Source organism: Rhineura floridana, chromosome 21 (genome assembly GCF_030035675.1).
Source record: "Rhineura floridana isolate rRhiFlo1 chromosome 21, rRhiFlo1.hap2, whole genome shotgun sequence".
Classification (NCBI taxonomy): Eukaryota; Metazoa; Chordata; class Lepidosauria; order Squamata; family Rhineuridae; genus Rhineura; species Rhineura floridana.
This window is the reverse complement of record NC_084500.1, coordinates 10,369,257-10,390,533: the sequence shown is the minus strand read 5'-3', so window position 1 is coordinate 10,390,533 and position 21,277 is coordinate 10,369,257. Positions and strand designations below refer to the sequence as shown.

At 43.7% G+C, this 21,277-nt stretch overlaps 1 protein-coding gene across 1 annotated transcript in view; it reads left to right on the top strand.

Moving 5' to 3' along the window:
* PAFAH1B1 (platelet activating factor acetylhydrolase 1b regulatory subunit 1) overlaps positions 1–11,122 on the top strand; it is a 75,949-nt gene extending 64,827 nt beyond the window's left edge. Inside the window, exons 6-11 of the mRNA XM_061604892.1 lie at positions 1,185–1,353; positions 5,583–5,685; positions 6,685–6,913; positions 8,767–8,868; positions 9,207–9,363; positions 10,890–11,122. Coding sequence (XP_061460876.1) covers positions 1,185–1,353; positions 5,583–5,685; positions 6,685–6,913; positions 8,767–8,868; positions 9,207–9,363; positions 10,890–10,963 — 834 coding nt within the window. The 3' untranslated portion in view covers positions 10,964–11,122. The remainder of the gene's footprint in view (positions 1–1,184; positions 1,354–5,582; positions 5,686–6,684; positions 6,914–8,766; positions 8,869–9,206; positions 9,364–10,889) is intronic.
* The last annotated feature ends 10,155 nt before the right edge of the window (positions 11,123–21,277 follow it).

The window sequence follows — 21,277 nt, the reverse complement described above, 5'->3', positions numbered from 1 at the left end:
CCCCAGTGCCTCCAGGTGTTGGCGCATGTTGGCTGCCATAGGCTCACTCGTGCTCCTCAGCCACTTGCCTTGTCTGTTCCTCCATTGCTGCTCCCCCTGGATAAACTCCACTGTCACCCAGCGCACCTAAGCCACATGCTGGCCTCCTACCTGCCACTTCCTAGGCTGGTTACTGGCTGCTTGCTTACCCGCCCAGGCTCCCACTGTCTTGCTTGCTGAGACAGGTGGTTGGAACAGCGCGAGTAGCAGTAGAAGTGTTCACGCTGCAGTTCACAGCACCACCTCTTTTGTGAGGCTGGCAGCACAATGCTTACATTTCTTACATTTTTATAGGTATAGATAGACGTTAAAAACGTGTCCTGTTTCACATCCAAAGACTCCCCTGGATGACTGGCTCCCTCTAATTTTGTTCTGGCTTTATTCCTTGATGCCAATGTGTGCAGGACTGATATTCAGGAATTTGAAATGGATTTTTCTTGCCCTGGTATATCTGAACACTGCTTTTGCCTCCTAGGATGGCAGGGAGTTTTCTTGCGTCTGCCCAAACCAAACGTGACTCAGCCCATAGAAAGGGATTCCACTCCTGTTTAAGGCAACAGGAATTATTATTATTACTGTCATTACTATTACTACAATTTATTACAATCGTCAGTCACTTTTTACAAAGGAAAAAGTCTCAAAGCAACTTAACAAGATAAAGTATGATAAATAAAAGCAATTTAAACCCAGAAAATTTTTAAACGGTGAACAATACAAGATACATAAAATGCTCACCCAGTAACACATTAATAAGGGCCAGTCCTGCCCACCCCTCTCAAAGATGAGCACCACTGCAGTAGGCAGCCAAATTGCCAAAGACCTGAGTGAACAAGAAGGCCTTGGCCTGGTAGCCAAGGTGTGTTGTCTTCTAGAACATTTGCAGTGTTTGTTATAAACATTGGTTTATCTTGAAAATGGGGTGGGGGTGGGGGAGGAGAGGTGCTTAACCTTAAGCCTAATTAATTTTAAAAGTCATTACATCCTCTAAAAATGTTCTCTGTTCTTCCCTCTCCTCCTCTCTCTCTCCCATTTGAATTAATATTGAACAAAGTGCCGGACAGCTTCTTTGAATGCAAATGAGAGCCTGGATGAAAAATATATTTTGTGAGGGTGGATATTCACCCATTTCTTTGTCTGCTTCTTAGGTATGGGATTATGAGACAGGTGATTTTGAACGAACCCTGAAGGGCCACACAGACTCTGTGCAGGATATTTCCTTCGACCACAGCGGCAAGTTATTGACCTCCTGCTCTGCAGATATGACAATTAAGCTGTGGGATTTCCAGAGCTTCGAGTGCATCAGAACCATGCATGGTAGGGAATTGTTGTTGTTGTCATTATTATTATTTAGATGTATTAGCCGCTTTATAGCTGAAGGTCTCCAAGCGACTTACAATGTTAAAACAAAAACAAATATATCATACTATTAAAAAAAATGATAAAACACCACCACCCCATGCAGCCACAGGACATTTTGGCAGCAAACTAATAACAGACAGCATCATCTTATCTTAATCTACCAGATTCCTGGGGAAAAATTTACGTCTTTACCTGGTGCTGAAAAGATGTCAATGGAGTTACCAGGCAGACCTCACTAGGGAGCCACGGCTGAAAAGGCTCTTTCCCTTGTAACCACCCTCTGAGCCTTCCTCAGAGAGGGGACCTGGAGAAGAGCCTCAGAAGGAAGTCGAAGGGTCTGGGTAGATTAATATTGGGAGAGGCTGTCAGGAAGATACTGGAGTCCTGAGCCCTAATGGAGAAGTCCCAGGCAGCAGTTGTGAAGTGAACTGAAACTGGCCCAGGCTCGCCCTTTTCCTGATGCTGATGTCAGGAAGAGGATGCAGAGCCCTTAGACCAGGGATGGGGAACGGGATCTGTCTGTCTGGGCCAGGTTGTTATCTCCCCTCCCCCCCTTGGGGGCCAGGGTTGACAGCTGGGCAGAAAGCTTGGGCCCCTTTGCTGAAGTGCTCTGCAAGATAACGATTTGCGAGGGGCTTCTGAAGACCTGGCAATCAGCTGTCTTGTCCAGCACTTTGCATAGGGCTTTGCAGGCACTGCCCATCAGCTGATGGGCAGTGCATCCCCCCTTCCAGCTTAGCCATATTTTTACAAGCTCCACATCTGACATCCTATATGATGTCAGATATAGAGAAGATAGGCATGGCTTGGCCAAAATGGTCTGGCGGACCAAATGGGGAGGCCTGGGGTGCCTGATTAGGCCTGTGGGCTGGAGGTTCCCCACCACTGCCTTAGGCAAATGATGTGGTAAACTCATGGCTGGACCGTACTACTTCAGACAGTAGGTGGGATCTCGCATGATTGTGTGGTCCTCCATACTATAACATTTCCTGCACATGTAGAGCTAGTTGTTGGAGAGAACAATTGTAGCCTAGTCTTCGCTCTGACTCTCCAGCAGGGAATAGTTGTGTACGAAGGAACACAATCATGGGCGCTCTCATTTGCAGCCTGGAATTGGTACAACACAGGAGTATCACATTCACCGTTTGAGTTATTGGGTGAAAAGATGGCTGTTACCCATGTCTGTATCTCAGGTGTATTTTGTAGACAATGCCAAAGCTAGCCAACTGGAATGCAACTCCACTCTAATGTGCCTGCATTGTTAACAGACTCGGGTTCCCTAATGTCAGCTTGATGAAGTGGGAGCTATAAGGCCATTTCTTACCCATTTCCTTAGCTTCCTGGGAAATGAGACTAGAGGCAATCTTGCTCTGTCTACTGTATAGTGTCATTATAGCTGAGCACCGGTGGGAAGCATATTATTTTGGTTCATATTGTTGCCAACTATATAAGAATCCCGGATATTTCCCAAGGAAGGCATAATTTTTGATCTACAGGTCCTTTGAGTCAAAACCTGCCTACATTCTGTGTTAGGACCATAGCTTGGTTGTGAAGCACTGTTGTCTGCTTGTAACGATTGGAAGCACTCAAGGTTTAAAATGGGGGAAAATATGGCTGAAAGGGGGATTGGGTGAGTTAGGCTAGGCTAGAACTTTGCAAATGTGAAATCTGTTTTATATGCAATCCTCTCCCCTTTGATTAGGCTTCTGGAGGCAGCTGCCTGCCTCTCTCTCCTTTCAGGAAAAGAAAAAAAAGGGGGGGGGAAGAGAACCTCTGGCTATTTATTATTGATGCCCAGGAGTGTTATTAAAGGGCCTGGATAAGCAGAATGTGCCTCTGTAACAGCCTTTCCTGCCTGTGGAAGAAGTGCTCTGGGAAAAGATGGTTGCTGTATCTCAGAGGAAGACTGGAAAGAGGGGCTCATCTTCACAAACTCTGTCTCTTCTGCCCCCCCCAAAAAAAATTCTTTGAGTCTCATAGAATCTGGGAGAGGCTTCTTACATCACACTGAGCTGAGCTTTGGAGCAGACAGATCAAATCTCACCCTGAAAGAGACTTGTCCTGCTTCCACCTGCTCCAGAGTCCGGCAAGATAAGAGCTGTTCCCACATTCCTCTACCTGAGTCCTCTTTTCACACGTGCAGTTGATGGAAGCAAGCAATTGCTTCAAGGAAGGAGGGCTGCTGCTTCTGCCTGCTCCAAAGACCTTTGTGGCACAAACGTCCCCCCTTCCCCCCAGGCTTCTGCCACGTGTGCAAGACTTGGGGAAGGGGGCAGTGGCTTTCACAAATAGCGGCTGGGAACTGAATGAAGTCAACACTTGGAAACCCAAAATGGTAGTGGTGGTGGAAGGGAAGGGTGCCAACTAGTTCTGCATGCATGTGTTGACTAAGGCATTTGCCTAGCTGGTCTCCTTCATGATGGGTGGATGTCGTCCCTCACTTGTGGCTTTTTTAATGGTGCTTGGAGCTAAAGAGGCAACTGCCTTGCAGGCTTTTGTTCTCTTGTATGACCCTTATAGGTACTTAGGAAGCTGCCTTAGACCATTGGTCCATCTGAGCCAGTATTGTCGATGCTAACTGGCAGTGGCTGTCCAGGGTCTCCAGCCGGAGATGCGGGGAATTGCAAATGCAAAGCAAATGTTCTACCATTGAGCTACAGCTCTTCCCAAAAGGCCTGGCTCCGATGCTCCTTCCTCTTAAACTGTGATCCACAGTTGGGGGTGGAGAGCCAGCAGAGGAGCTTGCCCATCCCTTTGGGGGAGGTTAAGTAGATATGCAAATATGGATTTGCTTTTCGTAAATAAAAGGAACCTGGCTTTTAGTTTGTGTGTGCGTGTCAGACATTGGCACTGAATACCTTGACATGGCTGTGGCCATTATTACTCTTACTGTTTTTGAGGCAGGTAGGTGGTGGTGGTTGGGTATAGGTGAAATGCACTATGGTCTGTTTTGGATGTTCAGTGATCCAGAACATTATAAGAGCCCTTCTGGACTAGGTCAAGGGTCTGTTCAATACAACAACCTGTTTCCCACAGCAGCCAACTAAAAACTTCTGGAAGTCCACAAGCAGGGCATGAAGACAATTGCTTTTCTTGCTGTGTTTTTTGCTTGTCTACCCTGTACCTACTGCCCATCAGTTTTGCTCATTCTGGGAGAGAACTCTTTCTCCACACCATACATACTTTTATAAAGCTCTATCTATCCCTCTCTTGTCTTTATTTTCCCTTTCTAGACTGAAAGCCCCAACACCTCTTCCTCTCTCTTCCCAGGAAAGGTGCTCCCACCCTTTCACTGTTTGCCTGATTAATATGCGTTTCCAGCTCTGTGCTGTCATTTTTTTCCTCATGGCAACAAAAGTGTTCTCCGTATTCCAAATGTGGTCATCGGCTTTTTGCTCATGAATACTTGCTTTTCGTTTGGTTACTTGAGGCAGAAGAAGGGGAGAAGGCCATTGCTGCTTAAGAGGCCAAACCATCTAAAGGAAAGAAGGAGGGTAGTTAAATCACTGCTTTCTTGTCTGGAACAAGTGGTATTGCTGCCTCCCTCTTCATTGCTGCAGCTTTCCTTTTTTTCTTGCTGGTGAAACCCCTGTGCAGCGAATGCACCTGCCTCTCCTGTTCTTGAAGCACTGGGAAATGCAGCTATCATATTGCCCCATTATGCTTTCCAGCCTGCCACTGGGCAACAGAGGGGGTGTGCGCGTGTGCAAATGCATGCTAAGCTGTGGTTTCAGTGCCCTGGTTTCTTCCTTTGAAGCCATGCAGTGCACTTCTCTTTATAGCCAGACAACTACCTTAGGTATTACTATATTGCTTTCAATAGGGACTCTGGTTTGCGTATTGAGGATTACCATACAGCAGGGGTTCCCAAACTGTAGTCCGCCGACCACTGGTGATCCGTGAGCTTCATCCAAGTGTTGCGCAGCACATCTATAAAAATACAATTTAAAATCGTATAGTATCTAGCACAGCATGTTACAGTTGTTACCACAGGTAGAAAAATGATTAAGACCCTCAGCGATTTTCAAGTGGTCCCTGGGGAAAGAAAGTTTGGGAAGCGCTGCCACACAGGATTGTGTAAATGATTGTTTTGTGCGAATTGAGACCAACTGTCTCCCACATGCACGTTGTAATGTAACAGTCACAGCAACAGGGCAATGTGAGCATGTTTTTTTTCCTTCTAGGTCATGATCATAATGTTTCTTCAGTAGCCATCATGCCCAATGGGGATCATATAGTCTCTGCCTCGAGGGATAAAACCATCAAAATGTGGGAAGTCCAAACAGGGTAAGAACTTGCAGATGTGTTCACATGATAAACAGCGACTGCTTGCTTGTTAAAGAATCTTCCTAATGCAGGGATGGGGAACTTTGGGCTCCCTAACAGTTGTTGAGCTCCAGTTCTCATCAGCCCCAGCCAGAACGGCCACTAATCAGGGATGGTGTGAATTGTAGTCCCCAACATCAAGAAGACCCCAGATTGGGGAAGGCCGGTATATGCCATAGTCTTCAGCTAGTGGAGTAGGGCCCACAAAGGATCAGCAGCCTGATGTAGGCACTGTCAGGTATGTTTATTTTTAAAAAACAAAAAACAAAAAGAAAGATGGCAGAGAAAGCAAGCAAATGGATGTCTTTGTACACAAGTTGAACTGTCACGTCTCTCCAGAATCCGGGAATTGTGGTTCAGTGCTGCTTAGAATATACATAATTTAAAAATGAACAATAGCAACTGTCCTTCAGGAGAAGGTATTTGCCTTATCTAAGGATTGTTCCTGTTCTCCAGATCATAGGATACAGTTCTGAGCCTGCAGCTTATGAAATGTTGTAGGGATGTTTAGGCCAAGGGTGGGGAACCTGTGGCCCCCTGGGTGTTGGTGGACTTTAACTCTCATCAGCCCTGAATTGGGAGTCTAGCAAAACCTGGAGAGCCTGAGGCTCTCACCCCTGCTTTGGATTTTCAAGGAAAGTGGTCTCAAGATTCTCCCAACTTCACCTGATTTATATTTTGTATTACCTTTTTGAAATGGACTCTCTTGCTGTCTTTTAAAAAAATGACCCTAATGACCTTATGTTTACTTTCTGTTCAGTCCCTTGCTTTAGCTGCCTCCTACCTACCAGTCTTTTGTTTCAGACTTCCTGCAATCTTCGCAACCCAATTTACACCTTTTAGTTATTAAGCAGGCTGTTTTCAGTTGCTGCCAATACCAACATTGTCCCTAAACCATTGTTGTCAGCTCTTGTAGTGTTCTGTCAACATCTGCCTGTCTTCTTTCTTTCTTGCAAACAGCTACTGTGTGAAGACATTCACAGGGCATAGAGAATGGGTCCGTATGGTACGGCCTAACCAGGATGGCACGCTTATTGCCAGTTGTTCTAATGACCAGACGGTGCGTGTTTGGGTGGTAGCAACAAAGGAATGCAAAGCTGAGCTCAGAGAACATGAGCATGTGGTGGAGTGCATCTCTTGGGCTCCTGAAAGCTCCTATTCCACCATCTCGGAAGCTACAGGATCTGAGGTAAAGGGTTTCATCTCTCTCTCCCCCCCCCCCCCAGTATACGTTTCAACCTTTTTTTCTTTAGCGGGACTTGCAGCTTGCAAAGAACATGGTGAATATGTGGTGGCTGTTCTGTACTGTCTCCAGGACCCATTCCACCCGCTTTTATTTAGACAGACTCTGCTGTTCTCAGCAAGCTCAAATCATTTTACTGCCACTCCAAAGGAAGAAGTGTCTGCCCTGGACAAGGTGTCAGGTTGCATGGCGATATGCTGAAAATCCAATTTTTAAAAAAACCCACAGACTAGACTAGACTCCCCTCTTTCTGCACAGTTCAGTTTCTGAGGCTCAGTTCCAGAGCGTGTCAGAATCGCAGACTCATTTGCCTGCAGGCTTCTTGACAAAGGCCATCTGTTTTATGAAAGTTTTTCTTTGTTCTTAAAATTCTTTGGAGCACCGTAGCGGAAGTGTGCTATCATTTTGCCCTTAGTGGTGGCCAACTTTGAGCCTGGTCCTTTCCCACTTTTTTAAAAATAGGCTTCCAATGGTGTAATTTCAGGTCTTCGCTCTTAGTTGACTGCTTACCTGCAGCACTTTCTCTCCTCTGCCCTCTGCTGACTCTGTGTGGAAATGATTGCCCAAGCAGGCACGGAAGCTGAGTTGCGATGCAAGCGTTCTTTTCAGTCTGAGCCCTTCCTGGTTTGGCTCGCATCCACACTGTACGTTTAAAATACATGACTTCCCCCCCAAAGAATCCTGGGAATTGAAATTTGTTAAAGGCGCTCTGTGAGGGGTAAACTATAGTTCCTAGGATTTTGGGGGGGAAGCAATGTGCTTTAAATGTGCTTTAACTGTTGGGTGTGGATGTGACCTGGGTATTAATGGAGGCATTCAGTAGGGAGAGAGCTTGCATATGCTTAAATCTTTCCATACTTCTAAAAGATAATTCTGCTTTGGCTGAGTGTGAACAGTAGTCTTTGGTGTTCTAAGTTCATCTCTTTGGTTTCTAAGAGTAGAAGGTCATGTGATAGATGCCTGGATCCCTTTTCTAGCATATTAATGATGTGATCTTAACAAGCATTGCATAATATATTTTTAGACTTCCAAGGAATTTTGGGGGATATCTCAAGCAGTTCTTGTGGGTGTCAGGAGTAGAAAAAGTACCTTTTTGAGGAGAAAGAGGAGACACAGGCATTTGAAAGGAGGAAGTGTGAGTTTCGGTGGAGAATAATGGCAAATGGAATAAGTGACAGTGAGGGAGATGAGACAGCTCTCTTCTGACCTAGAAATGTCGCTTCAGTGTGCATCTTAAGTCCAAAACAGTAATACTTTTTTATTGTAACCTGTTTAAAAAAGTCACACCAATTAATGACTTTAATTTATCATAATTCTTCTTCAGGCTGGATATTAAAAGGAGCAGGTGAGAGAAATAAAAAAGTTAATGGAAGTCTCTTCTCTCCCCTGACCCTAGGCAATGTCATAATTGGGTGGTAGAAAACTATGTTCCAGTTCTAGGATTTCTCTGTGTGGCTAAACTCTGTCTGCTATCTTCAAAGAAAAAAATGCAGGCAGCAGTATCAGTTCATTAGAAAAATCAAACTTCTGTTTAAATATATCATAGAACAACTTTTTGAAGGTCTGATCTTTATGTTCATTGACAGTCTGAGAAATTCTGTTTTAAACTTGGGTGTGTGTATCTGTCGCTGCCATGTCCGTTAGCTCAAGAGAAGTTTAATTGACTTCTGAGTGCTGTTCACTTGGAGAGCAATGTACCTTTTGCTTGCTTTAGGTCTCTGTGTGCTCCAAACCTGGTTGTGCATTTCTTCCATATGAAGTATTCATTTTGTAATTTCCCCCCTCCCTTTCCCTTGTAGACTAAGAAGAGTGGCAAGCCTGGGCCTTTCTTGCTGTCTGGATCTAGAGACAAGACCATTAAGATGTGGGACATTAGTACTGGCATGTGCCTTATGACACTTGTAAGTTCCTGTCCGTGCCCCGCCATCCGCCTGCAATCCTGTACGACTGCTTCAGGAGGGAATAAATCGGAACATATTGGCTGGATGACCTCAGAACAGTCTTTGAGGAACCCAGCTAGACAAATTGGGATAAATGGAACCTGTAGTGATAGAAGAAAGATTTGGGGGAGAGGCAGTCATCATGGGGCTCTGTTCCTATCTGGGAAATTCTGATTGGTAGTGTTCTAAGACTGATAAGTTTGGGCAAGCAGCAGAATAATCTTAACATTGGAGTTTGAATCGTGTGCTCATCTGAAAATTCACAACATAAGACTTGTGTGCTTTTTCTTTCTCAAAAGGTGGGCCATGATAACTGGGTACGTGGCGTCCTTTTTCATTCTGGGGGAAAATTTATTTTGAGCTGTGCTGATGACAAAACCTTGCGTGTCTGGGACTACAAGAACAAAAGATGCATGAAGACCCTCAATGCGCATGAACACTTTGTTACCTCGTTGGGTACGTATGTGCACTTAACAGCACGGCACAACCGAGAGCAGGCCTCCTTTACCTTCTCTAGGTTGGTCGTATACCTGGAGTTGAACTCGGAACTTGAATGTACTGCTCTTCAGCTAAATACAAGCTGACACATTTGGATACTGGAGGAATTACGGTGTGTTAAATACTCTAGAGTCGGCCTTAGGAATACCCTTGTCTTGGACTGGTTCAGACATGTCTGGTCTGCCTATCTTCGCAGGAGAAGAATGACAGGAGGTATTGGTTGCAGGGAAAATGTACAGTGGCACAGTGGCATTTGCCAAGCTGGGGAAGGCAGTTAGACCACATTTTTTCTATGTGGCTACCTTTTGTCAAAGAAAAAAGGGGGAAACTTGAGTTGATTGCTAGGCATGGGGAGAATAAATATTAAAGATGACTTCTGGAGGAGTGGAACTCCTATATACCCCTTGGGGTAGAGGTTCCCTGCTCCTTAATTCAGAGCTGGCTCTTTCTCCGCCCCACCTCTCTCCAGTTCCCATTCATTTGCAAGCTATTCCTGACTTGCTGTGCTAGCTAATGTTAATTAACAGATGGGCCCTTCAGCTAGCGGGTTGCTGACTTGACTCTTGGTGGGTTGCATCAGTGGCACCACCACATTTGACATAGGAAGGGGGCAGAGTGAAGGTGTGTTTCCACTGCTGGTTTATACTATTTGTATGCCAATTCTACTATTATGGCTCTCCCTGTGGGAGGAGGTAATGGGGACTAGTTTGGTGTGAGTCAGGTATGGGGAATCTTTGGCCCTCCTGATATTGCTGAATTACAGCTCCCATCATCCCTGGCCATTGGCCATGCTTGCTGGGGCTGATAGGATTTGTGGCTCAGCACCATTGGGAGGGCCAAAGGTTCCCCACAACTGGTGTAAGTGTTAAGAATTTGATAACTTCTCTTTTTACAGATCTGTTCACAAACTGCAGTTTGGATTGCAGAAGGGCAAACTGCTGAAGTGCATAATGTTCCCCCAAGGGAGTAGAAAAGAGAAGGTTAAAAAATTAAAATGGGGCACCATGTTGCAGCTTGGCTCCCCCCCACCCCCATTAAAGGTTCAGAATGAAGGAAGCAGTGTGCTGGATCAGCTAACTCCTTGTTACCACAATGTGGCCATTTTTTTACCATTCACGTCTTCCCTACCACCACCACCTTTGGAAGTCTCAGTTAATACAACCCACCCAAGAGGACATGCAAAATATGCACATAAGACTGTTTCTCTGTTGCCTGAAACTTTAGATGTTGTATGAAAACTTAAAAATGAAAGCAGGCCAGTCCTAACAGGTTTCCTGCAGGCAGGCAGGCAGAACCTCTGTAGTATCAGGAACCATAAAGGTTGCCCATGGCTGTTCACAGTATTTGTAGTGAATTTTAAAATCCACTAGCTGATTCAGCAACATCTGATAAACATTTTCCAGCTCTCCTGTGGGGCTATTATTGATCTCTCCTTTTTGGTGCTGTTATTAACTTCCTGTCTTCTCCCCCTCCCTCTCTTGCAGATTTCCATAAGACAGCGCCCTATGTGGTTACTGGCAGCGTAGATCAAACAGTAAAGGTGTGGGAGTGCCGTTGATTGAATTAACATCTGATCCACCCACCTCTTTTTCCCTCCCCCTCTGGATGCACTTGGATACCATGGTTACCCATTGAGCTCTGTTTAAAATAAATATTGTCCTTTCATGTAAATTATTCTGGATGTAGATTGAGCTTATTAAATGTTACACACAAAGTATTCATGCATGGTGAATCCAAATTGTATACTGTAAATTTGCATACGTTGTCTAGAAGTACCATAGGTTTAAGAACATGGGCTGGCATTGGTCACATCAGACCTGAGAAGGCAGAAGCTGGTTTGTTGAATTAAGGGCACTTAAACCAGCAGCAGCAAAATCAGTTCTGTGCTGGATAAACTGAACACCCATCCTCCTCTTCGGCTGGGTGGTGCCTGTAAACTAGTGACTCTCATATGGAATTTTTTGGGGTGGGTGGGGAGGGCCCTTTCAGAAACACATATCTCTGTAACAACATCACTTAAGTGTGCTTAAGAAATCTAAGGATACTAGATAAAACAAGGCTGCAACTTAGAATCTGATGTAATTAATGGAAACTAATTAAAACTTCCAATTCTTTCCCTCTTGTCATAATATATTTGCCAAATCAATAGGATGTATTTTTTGTTTTGGCTTCCTATCACGTTTAAGAAGAAAAAAAGTTAGTATTCTTATACTAACAAGCAGCAATATAGGAAGAGAAACCTTGGTATGATGTGTAATTTTTTTGGAAAAATTTGGTTGTTGGCGCTTCATACTTTCCATGCAAAAACATGTCTTAGGGAGGCTGTTGGTCTTGCTTGAATTTGGCTCTTACCTGGACAGTTAATCTCCCAATTCACTCTGGACAGTTCAGTTCTCTGTTGGCTTTAGCTATGGTTTTTTTGGTTTGTGCACTGTCAATAATATCTCAAATTGTCTTTCTCTTCCCTCTTTCTCTTTCCCCTGTAGTCAGTGGGTGTGCAGTAAATGGGGTAATATTGGTATGATTCCCTCTCCTTTCCTGTTAGTGAAAACGTCCGTAAGCAGGACAGAGAACCCAAGGATGGTCAGATGGAATGGTTTATAAGCAGAGTTCGCAGTACGCAAAAAAGCACTACAAGAAAAAGATTAAAACGAGAACTGTCAATGCTAGTAGGTACTTCGTAAGGTTCTAGATCACAATTGCAAGTGTTAAATCCTCCTGCTGACAAAAGCATGCTCTTGTTACAGAGTTAAGGCCAACTGCAATATCTCTTTCAGTGTGGAAACTCCCCCTTAATCTGAAGAGCTCTAAAACAAAAATCCACATGTTGATCTCTTCTTGAAGGAGCAAGCTTTGTTCAATCAGCTTTTTTTGGTCATACTCTGTTGTAGGCATCGAATTCCAGTCCTCATCTAACCAGGTTTCTCTTTCTCTCTCAAGAATCCACTTAAGTAGTGTGAACAAACTGCCAGTCTGACATATTTTAACATATGCAAAAGTATTTTATTTGCTGTGTGGCTTTTAAAAAAAAACTTTAAAGAAAAAGTAATGAAAAAACACGTTTGGAAGGTTAAATGCACATCAAGGAAGACTAAGATTTAATCACATGTTTTGGTTTGGAGGAATTCTTGTGTTTGGTTTCTTCTACAGGAGCTAGGAAACCAAAGGCAGCGGATGACTTGGGGGCAGGGACTAAGGTTAGGGGTACAGTATTGGACTTCTGCAGAATCCAGTTTTATAGTCAGTTTTCCACAAGTGAATCTTACAAATTTTGAGGTCACACCCTAGTTTTAAAAACTGTTTTTGACAGGAAATTCTTTGCTGTTTTTGCCTTTTGAGAATTGCTGAATCCATAGTGGGGCAGTCAGTAACCATGCTGGTTAGCAATGGTAAAGTAATTCTTGGCTAAGGTGTAGCAATTCTTGTTATTTTTTTAAGGGATAAAAGTAAACTACATAATCTGTGAAACAAAGGTACCTATTAACATAGGTGTTTGACCACTATTTTTTTCCCTTTAAACCTCAGGCAGTGATTTAGGACAATAAAACCTTTTTGCTTTGAGTAACTTTAAGCTTGCAAGCTACAACTTCATCTAGCCAATTCACAATAAGCAGTGAATTCCCAGGGATGGTCGAAGACCTGGGCCAGTAGTTACAGCCCTGGTTTTAAAATAAAATGAAAAGATGGGGGCGGGGGAGGAGCTGGTGGTGCTGTAGGGACCCAGCCCTTGGCTTTTGTATTTGTCTCTGGCTGTCTAATCCTGTGTGCTTTTTTTCCCTGTGAAGAGTCTCAAGTGCTGAGGTTTACTGGTTTGGATTGTAAGGAATTTTTATCAGAAGGTTTAGGAGTGCACTGCTGTTGTGTTCTGTCGCACAAACGTTGGCATGCTGTTTTAAAAACTGAAAGGGTAGCTGTCAAACACACTTCCCAAACAGACCAGTTTCAGTGTCCATTCTCTTGAAACGAAGTTGCAAATACACACACACACACACACACTCTCAGATCTGCATGGATTTAAGATGTGCCCAGAGGACAACCCCCTCCCCCCCCGATGCATTTCCCACTTTTTCTTTTGAAAGTGCAAATTTTGTTTTGTGCGGTTTGGACACAACTGGAAAGCTGATGTGTTGGAGCATCTTGCACTTTACAATTTTCGTTGTAAAAGCCATCCTGCTTTTGTGTGTGTGTGGTGTGACCAATGATGTGCCCAGGGCACAAATAATTAAAAATAAATAAACAAAATACTAGTTGCTAGCAAGGTGTCAAGAGCTGTGGAGCACTGTAGTATTTTGAAAGCTTTTGGCTCTCGCCTCACTAAGGACCCCCCCTTCTTCCCTTGTCTAATCTGTTGATCCTTGGCTGCTTCTATTTACCTTACCCTTTTTTATGTGAATTGAACTGCCTGTTTTAAGTCATTCTTGCATAGCTTTCACTTTCTTTTCCCTTCTTGTCCCCCTCCCCCCATCCCAAATGAAAGCTATTTAAAAGGATAAATTTTCGGTTTGGGTTTCTCTCTTGGTAGTGGCTCGATAAATTCAGAGAGTTTTTGGAGTGTGAAATTTACAACATTTGAATGAAGGAAAAAGAAACCCTCTTAATTATTCCATATTCTCAGTCTGGTTATATATATTTAAAAATAAATACCCAGGGTACAAGCTTACTGCAAAACCTCTCCAATAGTGGCAAAAATGTGTATAAAATAGGGAAAACTTGTTTGGGGGGGCAGAATGGGCAGAGGGTGGGCAAAAGGTTGAACCAGATTGGCAAGTCATGACTGGATGTTAACAAGCCTTTTTAAATTCTTTCTGCTGTGTCATTGTAAGTAACTGCTTTTTTGTCCTAAGTATATCCTTCAAGCTGTCCAAAGTTCTTTCTGAAGCAAAATCTTCCACGTTTTTAGAAGTTTGATCCTGACACTGACATGAAGACAAGCATCTCTCCCCCCCCCCCCGGCATAAGAACGGTGTAGAGAGTGCCATTGGAGAAAGCTTTCTTTTCCTCACCCTCAGACTGTAGGAGTTAACTGAAGATATTGACACAATTAAAATAAAATCAGTAAAGGAATGTATATAATACTGCTCTGTGTTTTACAGTAAGATTTGTTGCTATCAGACTGTGTAAAACAAAATTTATTCATGTTTTCTGCATATTAAAACAAAAATCTTATTGTACCAATTGGTAAACTATTAAATGCATATAAAACTGAATGTGTTCCTTTTTTGTTTAGGTGCAGAAAAGATCATATGCGTTTACATCTTTACCTTATGCTTTATGCAGTTTACTTTATGCTTTATGCAGTTAAAAGCATTTTTGGGTTTCAAGCTGCAGAAAAAAGCAGTGCTTCAAGAGGGCCATTCAGCGACAATGCAAGCTGGGTGAGTGGTGTGGTGTGGGGAGCTTGGGCCAGAAGGATAACAGATTTTCACTACGTTTCTGTTGCTCTTGCAGAGCCAGAATGTGGTGTTTTCTCTCCATCAATTATCTAATTCCTCCATCAATTATCTAATTTCTCACAATTAACTTGTGGAATTCACTTTTGCAGAACGTGGTGATGGCTACTGGCTTAGACTATAGTTTGCTGCATTGCTCCACCAACCTCAGCCTATCCTTAGCCAGTTCCCGTCTACCTACCTTTTTACATCCAATCCAGGGGGTGGCGCTGGCTCTCTGCTTCCTCCTCAGTTTCATAGAATAGTAAAGTTGGAAGAGGCCTATGAGGCCTTTGGGTCTAACCTCCTGCTCAGTGCAGGAATCCAACTTAAAGCATCCCTGACAGGTGGTTGCCCAGCTGCCTCTTGAAGGCCTCCAGTGTTGGAGAGCCCATTACCTCCCATAGTCACTGGTTCCATTCTCATGCCGCTCTGACAGTTAGGACATTTTTCCTGATACTCAGCCAAAATTTGGCTTCCTGTAACTTAGGCCCACTGTTTCGTGTCCTGCACTTTGGGACGATTGAGAAGAGATCCTGTGTGACAGCCTTTCAAGTACACAGTGTTGCCCTTGTAGAACTCAGCAAAGAAGAGAATGGGAACAAAACTAGCATTAATTGGCTCTGGCTCCACCTACTGTTGTTGTCTCTGCCTTCTCCCTTCTAGTCTCAAAAGGCACCTGCTGAGATCAGGTGTGGGGAACCTTTGGCCTTGCAGATGTTGCTGAACTGCACCTCCCATCGTGCCATGTTTGCTGGGGCTGACAGCAACATCTAGACTCACTAGGCCTTACACAGATCTAAAAGGGGACTGGGCAGATAAATGCTTGGATGAGGAAAGGTCTTATCAATAGCAATGGGAATGTAGTATGTTCAGAGGACCTATGCCACTGAGTAAGTTAAGAGAGACTGTGTGTGTGAGTGAGTTGAGTGAGAGACACGTTGCCTTCAGGCCTTGTGTTTGAGCTGCTCACAGTCATCTGAAAGATTGCTATTGAACAAGTAAGACCTCAATGTGATGCAGGGAGTGGCTGTACTCAGTGGTTAGAGCATCTGATTTGCATGCAGAAGGTCCCAGGGTGGGCTAGATGGACCAAAGGTCTGCCTCAGTATAAGGCAGCTTTTTCTGTTTCTGTGCAGCAGGGGGCTTGTGCTCTTGGACAGCCATGCAGGCTGCCTTGAAGCTGTTCCATGTGTATCTTGTTGGTGAGAAGTGGGCAGCCTGGATTAGTATGTGAATGCAAAGGAGGCTGGGTTAAGGTCCCTACTCAACTAGATACCTTTTTGTGGGGGTAAAGCATCTCTGGGGTTCTTGATCTGTTTCAGACCAATAACAAACAACTTTTTTTGGGGGGGGAGGGGTTGTGCAATTTGTTTTAAATGCCTGAGCTGTGTTTAAAGCACAAGACTTCTCCCCACCCCTGAATTCTGGGAATTGTAGCTGTGTGAGGGGTAAACTGCAGTTGCCAGGATTCCTTGGGGGAAGCAAGGTATGGTATGTACACAGCCCTGGTGTCATCCAGAGCTCTTCAGGCCCATTATCACATAATGCTGGGCATACTTGCCCCCCCATTTGTGAAAATACAAGAATGCCTCAGAGAAAGGAAAAGCTACATCAATTAATTTTGAGCCATAAGTTGTAATTTAACCTAAATTGATGTAACACCAAAATAAGCAACTATGTTAACTGTAGGCAAGTACAGTTTTATTAAACTAATCAGCATTAACTTTTATGGGGTGACCTCATTATGGTCTTTCCACTGAATTGATTTACCTGCATACTATCTTTGACCTTGACTTTATCACAATATCTGATAGCAGCCTTCTTGGTAACCAGCACTGTAAAAACCAAGCACAGGTTTGTTATGCTTCACACAAGCAGTTATCCCAAAGTAAGCCTTTAACTTGCTCTGACCTCTAAATTTGGTTAATTATTACTACAAGACAAGGAAAACCAGGAGGCCTGATTGACTAAAAACTGCCCCAAAAGGCTCATCAGGTATTATACAGCCACAAAAAGCCAGTGTGGATTTTTCACATTCTGCAATGTTAAATTGAAAATACCCCCATGTCATTTTGATGCTTCCCATAAACTCATTTCAAAACATATAGTCCTGAATTCAGAAACGCTTGCTTAACAACCCTGTCAATTTTCATGGTGATACACAAAACAGTCAGAGAGAACAGAGAGTTCAAAGTCTAAAGAGAGAAAAACCCAGACCCCTTCTGGATGTTTTTCTCAGAGTTCTCATAATCTATTGAAATTCATTAAAAAATCAGCAATGTTCACCTGTAATCCTGTTACTGACCTTGCCCCTATATTCTGACCTTCATCATCTGCAGTTTAAAACTGGCTGATTTTTAATTAATTTAATAAATTTTGCATTGAACTGAGTGATAATGTCAGGCATGCTCAGTAAGAACCAACTGTCAGTGTCCTAAAAACCAGGCTCACAGCTGCTTGCTTGGCTAATTGGGGCCACACCCACACCAGACTTGGATTTCAAGCGAGACAGTCATGGCTACCCTCAGAGAATCCTGGGAAGTGTAGTTTGTGAAGGGTACTCCTATTCCCCTGACACAGCTCCAGTGGCCATACTGTTAGTCAGCTGCTCTGATTGAAGGTCTGTGAGGGGAAGAGTGCCTCCTAGCAACTCAGCACCCTTCACTAACTACACTTCCCAGGATTCTTTGAGAGAAGCCATGACTGTTCAAAGTGAAAAAAAGGCCTGGTGTGGGTGTCGCCAGGGACAGCTTTGGTTTAAATTTTGGGGGGGGGGGACCTACATGTGCTTGCTGCAGAATAAAAAGGTGGGGGAAACACTGAAAAGCAGAGCTTGGAAAAGTTACTTTTTTGATACTGTTCACAGTGTTTTCCTTTTGGAAAGGAAAGGGGCTTACCCTCTGCCCAGTGCCCACTCATCCGATCCCCCTCCCCTCCCCGCCCCTCCCCCAGGTCAGTGTTGGACTACAACCTGGGAGACCAGGGTTGGAATCCCCACACAGCCATGAAGCTCACTGGGTGACCTTGGGCCAGTCACTGCTTCTCAGCCTCAGAGGAAGGCAACGGTAAAACCACCTCTGAATACCATTTACCATGAAAATCCTATTCAAAGGGTTGCCATAAGTCGGGATTGACTTGAGGGCAGTCCATTTCCATTTTCAAACATGATTGCACAGAAATAAATCCCACTGAACTCAAAAAGTATGCAACTGATCAAACCCACCCTCCCTTCTCTCTCCTATCCCCTCCCCCTCCAATCCTCTCCCTCCCCCTCCCCTTGGTCAGTTTTCCCCTCTCCCCGTCTTCCCCCATGCTCAGTTTCACCTATCCTAATCATAATTACATAAGAGTAAATCCCATTGAAATCAATAAGCATGCAAATGATCAGACATGGCTTTTCCCTCCCCTCCTTTCCTCCTTCCCTGCCCACTCCAGCCGTCGACCCTCCCCCGCCGTCGACCCTCCCCCGCCGTGGTCAGTTTTACCTATCCTAAGCATGATTGCACAAGAGTAAATCCCACTGCACTCAATAAACATGCAAATGATCATTCCATCCTGGGCAAGCTTGCACAGGATTCCATTCAAAAGCAGAGAAATTCACTAATAGGCAAAAAAACCTTGTGCTTTAATAATGTACCTATAGCAAACACATATTTCTATCAAACTTTAAAAAGCAGGGAAATTGGGCTGCTATAGTGAATGCACCAGGGGAGTAGGAGACCTTACTTCCTCTCTGAGATACTGTACTGCCCTATAAATTTGTCAAAATGCAAACACCATTTGGGTTGGTCTTTCACAGTCCAATCGACTTCCTGTGTAGCTGGAAGAAGTTGGTAACATGTTCCTCTGAGCACATGGTGAATGGTGACAACACCTGCAATCAGCCCAAATAATAGAAACAAGACGTGCTGTGCTGATCTTGTTTTAGCAGAGAGGAAGCAACATTATTAAGACAGTTAACATAGTTCAGATAGTCACTTTAAATATGTCTGAGTTCCTTTGCAATTTTAGTGAAGTTTCCTATAGGAAATCATTTTCTTTTGCTTCTATTTCTGTGAATATGTGAAGTACAGCAACACTTTGCAAAATTTACACTAAAAAAACTCCAAAAATAATTGTGGAATAATGGCACTGACTTCTGCAGAATAGTCTCCAGTGGACATCAGAAGTATCTCTGTTTGCACAAGATAAAACAGTGGGAGGTAAAATATATTCTAGCAAAATTCTAGGTGTGCTCTATGTTTTTAATTGACCATGCCCATCTTGCCTTACATAGCAGGCTGAAAGCATGCATCTTGGGCAAGCTAAGTTTGTTTTTTTCCAACAGCTAGAGTCATTGCTGAAGTAGCAACATATTGTAATCAGTCTGATTTTACATCAAACTGCAGTTTCAGATTCAACTGTTAATGCACCCAAAATAGAAATAGAGCATAACCTCCAGTTTGAAATACAGAAGGCTGTCTTCACCATCATGTGACACTGACCAATAAAAAGGCTTTGAAATTAATAAAAATAAATTTGACACATTTCTAGGATGATGAGAGAAATATAATTTTCTAGGTTAGATACTCTGTAGAAATAGTACTGTAACAGAAAAAAAGCAAAGTGAGAAGAACACCAACAAACATAAAAATGTAATTCTCCATCTTTGGAGATGGCAGGTGGTTCCCACCACTCACTGTATGCTCAGAGGCACATGTTACCAAATTCTTCCAAGCTACACAGGAAGTCGATTGGACTATGAAAGACCAACCCAAATTGCATTTGGACAAATTTGTAGGGCAGCACAATATCTCAGAGAGGAGGTCAGGTCTCCTGCTCCCCTGGTGCATTCACTATAGCGGCCCAATTTCCCTGCTTTTTAAAGTTTGATAGAAATATCTGTTGTCTATAGGCACATTCTTAAACTGCAAGGTTTTTTTGCCTATTAGTGAATATTATATAGTGGGTGTAGTTAGTCTGATATAACTTGAAATGCCTTAAAACTGGGAGCGGTGATGGCATTGGATTGTCAGTACCATCACTCCCTCTGCAGCGATTGTTCTAGTGCTGCATTTCTAAAATGAAGAACACTTGGGCTTACTAGGAGACACTGGCATGAAAGGACTGAGGGCCATTCAATGGCAGCCCTCAAATGTTTTGGACTTGGACTTCTTAAATTTGAAATGTGTCTTCTGTGCTAGCCTCCAGGTGGGGGATTGCAGGGTTCTGGTAAAAAATAAACCCCAGGGTTGCACAAGCCCAAAGTCTGCTCAAGCCTGGTGGCTACAGTATCTTTGTAGAATATATGGTATGTCTCAAGGTGTTAAGTATTGTGAAAAAAACCCACAAGGGGCTCATCAGTTTTACTATGAATTCCAAGAGAAAAATGTTTAGGATCCCTTGCATGGTGGCTTACAGGTAACATTCAGTTACTTTTTAAAAAATAGGGCATCATGATCCTTCCCCAGGTATAGTTAATGGAAGATGGCCTGGGGTGGATAGAAGGGGGTACTCAGGCTGGGAGCAGGCCCTCAGGTTTTTCTTGCCCACCCCCCTTTTAACACTCTAGTTTATTAGCCTATTGCGTCAAAAAGTTCTGTATCATATGTATATATCATGCTGTATTTCCCACTGGGTCACGGGACTGAACAAAATTATGTGTGGGGTAGTTCTGTGCACAACTGATAGAACTGACAGTATTGTAAAGTGAACACTTTTGCACAAACCATGGTTTCAAAAGGCTAAAGTGAATAGGGAAATTTTAGCCCTCCAGATGTTGCAAAACTACAACTCCCCATCAGTCCTGATGGAGGGGCAAAGGTTCACCACATCTGGACTAGAACATTTGTTTGCCTATTGCCCACTCCAAAGATCCATGCAATGGTACTAGTGGGGGAGTATCTACAGAGAGCTTGAGCCACAAGAAGGGGAACCATGTCGGTGAAAGCCTGGTGGATCAGACTCTAGCCAGCTCAGTATCCATGTTTCCATCTCTCATAATGTATATGTATTGCCCACCCTTCACCAATAGGTCCAAGTAGCGGTCAGTTAGATGACTTCAGGACAAAGCACTCAGCACTTGGCCTTGCAAGACAGAAACAGCCCTCTGTTTGGTGTTTGCCAATTGATTATTAGGGAAATCCCATTTAAGAGCCATCATAAGATTACTTTAAAAAGCTGGATAGAAAAATTCACAGAGGAGGCCAACAAAGATAGTAGCCATTTCCGCATGTGGAAGGACCACATGTTAATTGATTGCCAGTTAGAGATGTCCTTAACTGTCCCTGTATCTTTTTCCTTGCTGGATCAGGATCACAATAAGTAACACGCAGCAGTTTCTATTTTCAGATTAAAATATGGATTAAAGGGCAAGAGATCAGCACCCTCCCTTTTGACAGGTGTAGGGGCAGACTGCACAGGTCTAAGCTAGCATGGGACAGAGGTGTGAAGATAGACTA